Source organism: Montipora capricornis, chromosome 3, assembly GCF_036669925.1.
Source record: "Montipora capricornis isolate CH-2021 chromosome 3, ASM3666992v2, whole genome shotgun sequence".
Classification (NCBI taxonomy): domain Eukaryota; kingdom Metazoa; phylum Cnidaria; class Anthozoa; order Scleractinia; family Acroporidae; genus Montipora; species Montipora capricornis.
This window is the reverse complement of record NC_090885.1, coordinates 37,463,770-37,469,447: the sequence shown is the minus strand read 5'-3', so window position 1 is coordinate 37,469,447 and position 5,678 is coordinate 37,463,770. Positions and strand designations below refer to the sequence as shown.

Here is a 5,678-nt window from a genome sequence, read left to right as displayed (position 1 = left end):
TTCTATTACTACAGAAAAACTGGGCATTCCTCGTTGCGAACCGTCAAATAGGACCTCGCGTAGGTCCAGAAATGTAGGTAATAGATGCTTGCCCAATTCATCTAATTACTTGCATTGCTGCCCATATCTGATTGTTACATAGCTGAATTTTTTCCACCAACAGCGTGCGCTCTCATTGGTTACTTCGAGGTCACATGACATCTAACAATAAAACTGTTTCCCGCCAAAAGTCTCTGAGATGGCGCTAGTGCAAAGTCTATGACATCACTGTTACCCTCGAATGTTGACCGCTGCTGTTGCGATGCTGTTAATATTTGTCGCCAGCCAGATTCGGCCAAACTTAATAGACGCTTAAAACGTCAAACCGGAACGAATCATGCACGAAGGCGCACGTTTACCGGTCATGGATGCTGTACTGAGAGAGAGAGAGTTCATTCCGTTACGAAACCGTATGCCGGTATCGTGTAAACAAGGTATCTCCGCTAGCTTTGGAATGAAAATTTTCAATTCGTTGCGCATTCTGTTTTTATTATGTTATCTTAGGTGGTGTCTGTTGAGCCGCACTGGACGGAGGAAAAAAACGACGCAAAGTAAACTCACTCGCACCGTCATGACTTAAACACCTCATTGGAGGAGCCATCGCTGTGTAAATATTTAACCAGTAATTTACTACATTCAATTTCTGCATTGATCTTTAAGTTTTGTGATGGTTCAAATAAACGAGTACAGAGCCACGAGGGGAACCGGGGTAACTTGCCCTGGGACGAAAGGCGTATCATGGAAAGAGTTCTTACCTACTTCAGAACATAATTTTCCTTAACAACAACCACTAAACAGTTTCAGCGAGAAACTTACCCCACTGGACTCATCGTCCCAAGATGCAACGCTCGATGTAGACGCGCTGGAAATGTCCCACAGTGCATTTGGATCTCGATATGGTCGTGGAAAGGCGAAACAAGAAGCTGACGTAAATATGGAAGATTTAAGGTTGGTTAATGCACAATTTCTACGTTAATCATGTTATTGTTTTGTTATCATTGTTTTGAGAACCTGTCTTCCTTTGATTAACAGGCAGGAGGTAATTGTGAAACGAAGGAAACGCAAGCGAAAGAAAGGTATGTTAGAGGGTCTACCTTCAACCCCTTGAAGTATGAGTTGAAAGTGCCAATAGTTGATGATAGCGGTAAAGTTCCTACCATAACTTGAAACAATACGTACGTAATAGACCATTTTTGCATTCTCACGGCTGGACTGGATCTAGCATGGAATGGAGGCTAATGCGTGCGAATCTTTTCGAATGCAAATTAATTTGCCCGCATTAGCCTCCATTTCATGCTAGATCCAGTCCAACCGTTAGAATACGAAACTGGCCTATTGATAGAGAATCTTTCGGGGTGTCGCAAGGGTGCGGGCGCCGAACAAAAGCTCCGCTTATTGTTTATGCTCCATTACTATCTATCCCTTCATCCTGGGCTCAGTTGTTTGAAACTGATTAAAGCTAAATCTGTTTTTTAACAATGAGTTGTCCCTGAAAAGGAGCTGTACCTCAGACACCTTCGGATCGCTGAAAGTGGTTTGACAGGAATTTGACCTGCGATTGGCAGGTAGTACTAAGAAGGACTGTAGGTGATAACTGACCTATCGACAACCGTAGCGGATGTTATCGTTTTGAACTACATATACAGTATAGTCTTCAGGAAAACATCTTTATTTTCAATCTACCGTAGACTCGTTCAGAGCACTGTTAAAATTTACGCGATGAAGAAACCTTCATTGCCAATCTGTCCTAATTTTGTGAGACGTTTGCCTTTTTTGTTCTTATGGCGCATTCGTAAATTAGGGCACTTTATTTAACGGTCCGTTTAAAGTATCAGGACAAATTTGATGGATGGCAGTGTAAAACAGAACCGGTGATTGGAATTTCAACTTCGGATTCTGCTACTTCATGAAAGTCGTAATAACATGCTGGCTGACATTAGAAGCCATCCACGGTAGCCCTGAGCGGCGTTTCGTTACGTTTTATACTTGTACAACATAGTATTGAAAACCCCTATTGGACTCGCCAACGTTAGAAGTAAATCCGGGGGTGGCAGTTACAGAAAGGGAAGGATAGTCAGTGCGATGTGCGAATAAGGTCATTTGAATGGGAACCGATTTTCTCCGTCAATACATCTCACGTTAAATACAGGCCGGTGAAAAGTCGAAAATGGCCATTGGTATGTTTTACGGGTGCGATTTTGCTGTCACAGTTTGAACACGGTTTAATTTGATTGCGTAGGAAAACTGCCGAAGAACTATAACCCCGAGGTTGATCCCGATCCTGAGCGATGGATGCCGAAAAGAGAACGATCATATTACAAAGGCAAAAGACAAAAGAAGGGCATATCTGTGGGTAAGTGCTGACCAAGCTGATTCTATTCGAGGCACTGTGTCCGTTGTGATAGGTTTTAAAACCTGCATCGAGACGTCAAAGCAAGGTTCACGTTTGCATACGTATGCAGAACGTAAACAAAAATGCAAAACATTTTATCGGCTTATCGAGTAAAAACAAACGAGCGGCGCAAATTTCCATTGGCTAAGCGAACGCGGATGCAGACAACGTCATCTCTTCATGGAACTTTCTGGAAAGCAGTCGGCATTTCGCTTTGCCGTCATTTGAAATGCAATAATGTGATTGGGCAATTGAGCTGTTTACTGTCCATATTAGGAGTTTCCTTGGCGGGAATAACGAGGAGCTTGGTTTTAATCTTGCCAAACATTGGTCCGTGAAACGAATTGCGAACAATTTTTCAAGGTCATACGAAAGTCGCTCCATGCATTTACGTTGGCTTTTGTATTTCACGTTTTTAAACGTGGCGAATCAAATGCAAGCTAAGAACGCTACTTCCATGTTTCCCCGGTTGAAGTCGAGACCAAGAGGGCGTAGAGGCTTGTCCACCATCTTGCAAAGGATATTTTCTAACGTGAGAAAAAAGGGACTGGGGAATAAAAAAAAAGAACGAGAGACATTTTATGACACATTGCCATAAGGTTCTTTATTATTCCACAAATTATCACAGGGCTCGGTTGCGTCGATGGTTGGGTTATAAATCATTTGCATGTACCTAAGGCACCGCGCCTTTTCTAGTGCGTCTTCGTGTTTAAGTGTCTGGTCTTCTAGAGCTTGAGCACTAAACTGAAATCAACAAATGTTGGTTTTTGAGGAGAGGGGGAAACCGGAGTACCCGGAGATAAACCTCTCGGAGCTCTGAACCAACAAACTCAACCTGCAAATGGGGTAGGGTCATACCTCTTGTTGAACACTGTATTTCATTGGCTGTGTGGTGTCCTACTTCCTATTGTTTTCTGTGCTAAATCCATCGTTATATTTGTTCGTTCCATTGTTCTTTTGGCCAATCCTGAAGTCCGTTCAATGAGATACGACATACAAATGACGCTGGTTCTGGGAATCGAACCCGGGCCACAAGGGTTGGAGGCAAGTGCTCACACCACAACGCCAGCCCTTCACACCTGAGGTCTCTTCGCCACTAACTTCAAAATGAAAGGATTGTAAATATTGCGAGGAGGCAAACAAATGTCTATGTTGATCCTGTGCTATTTCAAACGTTTTGCTAACTCGAAAGAAAATGTACCCCTAAACTGACGTAGTTTTACCCTCGTTACTGAGTATTCCTGATTCCCTGAACCTCTCGCAAACTCCAGTCAAATCTCAATTTCCCTTTCTGTCGTTTTCTATGTAATTAATGGGGTGCAGGGTTGGCACAGTGGTGAGAGCCCTCGCCTCCCACCAATGTGGCCCAGATTCGATTCCCAGACTCGGCGTCATATGTGGATTGAGTTTGTTGGTTCTCTACTCTGCACCCAGAGGTTTTCTCCGGGTACACCGGTTTCCCCTCTCCTCAAAAACCAACATTTGACTTGATTTGTGTTAATTGTTTATTTGAATTTACAGGGTCCCCAAATAGTGCTTCTGCGCTAGAACGACTAGACACTTAAGTAAAGTTCCCTTTTTTTTAATCCCTCGATGACTCGAACCGTTTTTTTCAAGACGAGAGGAGGCAAAACAAACCTCACTTGAGTCAAACCCTTCGATTTAAACAGCTGTAGCGGCGTATTCTTCCTCCGTTTTGCATTTAACGAAATTTGCCAGTTCAGTTCCGGGTAGATTTCACTACTAGAATCTACTGTATATTCTCGAAGTTGTTTCGTTCCTCTCTCAAAATGTCAGTAAATCTCTTGTGTTCCTTTAAAGGGGCAGTTCACTTCGTAATTGTAAATGTCTAGTCGTCACTACATCGTTGCAGTCAGAAAGTACTTTCAGTTGCGACAGAAATACAAGTAAACATCTTCCCCCACCCCCCTTATTCTTGAACCTTGGTTAGAGTGGACTCTCGACAATAACTCGACCCGTGTTTAATTTACTCATATCTTGACAGGTAAAGGAACACAAGGTGCTGCTGCCCCCCCGGACTCGTAAGTGTTTTCTCAAAATACTTAGATGTGTTTTTCTCTTCTCTCCCAAGGTTGTTCAATAATTATATTAGCTGTTTGCATTGCTTAGTATTGCCAAATTGTTTGCATTGCCAAATGAAAAGGAAGAGCAGGCCATTTTAAGTCTTTGGCCACTTTTTCCAAACATTGTATCCATTCACTGTGTATATGTATATCTATATACATATATACATATATAGTTCTTAATGAAACCGTAGCATTGTTTGGAAGCTGTTGATACGAAGTCGTTTCTGTCTTGGTCTTCACCGTAAGTGTAAAATGAGATGAGATTGCTCGGTAAAAAGACTGAGAATTTATTGCCGGGCCAATAAATTAACATTCAAAAATACACCAATACGATAATTGTCCCCCCAAAACACGATAACGTAAACAAAACTAAGTAACTCTCGCAGTCTTCTTTGAGTCTTCATTGAAAAGATTGATATAATATTACACAAATAATCGGTGACGTTTTCCCTTGTAATTTTTACCCCAGATCGTCCAGTCCCAAAACACCCGGTAGCCCTAAGCCCGCATCCCCGCCCGGTACCCCTTCCGCAGGTGGTGCTGCCGCCAGCGCAGTGCCGCCCCGACCACAGCAACCCCAGGCTGCTAAAAAGAAACAGCGAACGAAGAAAAAGAAAGGAGGCTGGTGATGGCATCGACTCGGAAGCAAAGAACAGCAGATACAGAAAGATAAATGACTTCTTGGGAAATCTAAAGGAGATAAAATGAGATACGTAGGCAGACACCACAGAATGTGATCTCACTCTTAGCCGGCTTCTCTTAAGGTCAGGCTGAGCGTTGATTTCAATCAGTAAAGAATTAGAAGTAATTATAATTCGTTATTTATGTTTTATCAAATAAAGGTAGTAAAGTTAAAGCTTCCTTGCGTTCTCTGGTCTGAATTTTTGTAGTATTGAGGGTTATTGCACTGGGAAGACGTCTTCGTGCTGCCGTCGTTGCCGGCGCTACAAACCCGATTGTTGCCCACCATGGTAAACTAAGAGGCTTTTTTGTTCGAGCCAGCTCATCCCAATAACTTGAATTAGCTCACGTACAAAAGATTGTACTTGGCCTCAGCCGTAGTATCGTTTTAGGCATGCTCCCGGGACAGGGGGCTTTCCCGAGCGCTACAAGAGTACGAATGTTGTTCCGTTTTTTTCCATGCAAAGAAAAGAATCAAA

The 5,678-nt window shown here is 42.8% G+C and overlaps 1 protein-coding gene across 1 annotated transcript in view; it reads left to right on the top strand.

Moving 5' to 3' along the window:
- The window catches only part of LOC138043044 (signal recognition particle subunit SRP72-like), a 32,623-nt gene extending 27,246 nt beyond the window's left edge, over positions 1 to 5,377 (top strand). The window contains exons 18-22 of the mRNA XM_068889153.1: positions 838 to 987; positions 1,072 to 1,115; positions 2,279 to 2,392; positions 4,437 to 4,473; positions 4,988 to 5,377. Of these exons, the coding sequence (XP_068745254.1) occupies positions 838 to 987; positions 1,072 to 1,115; positions 2,279 to 2,392; positions 4,437 to 4,473; positions 4,988 to 5,147 (505 nt within the window). The 3' untranslated portion in view covers positions 5,148 to 5,377. The remainder of the gene's footprint in view (positions 1 to 837; positions 988 to 1,071; positions 1,116 to 2,278; positions 2,393 to 4,436; positions 4,474 to 4,987) is intronic.
- The last annotated feature ends 301 nt before the right edge of the window (positions 5,378 to 5,678 follow it).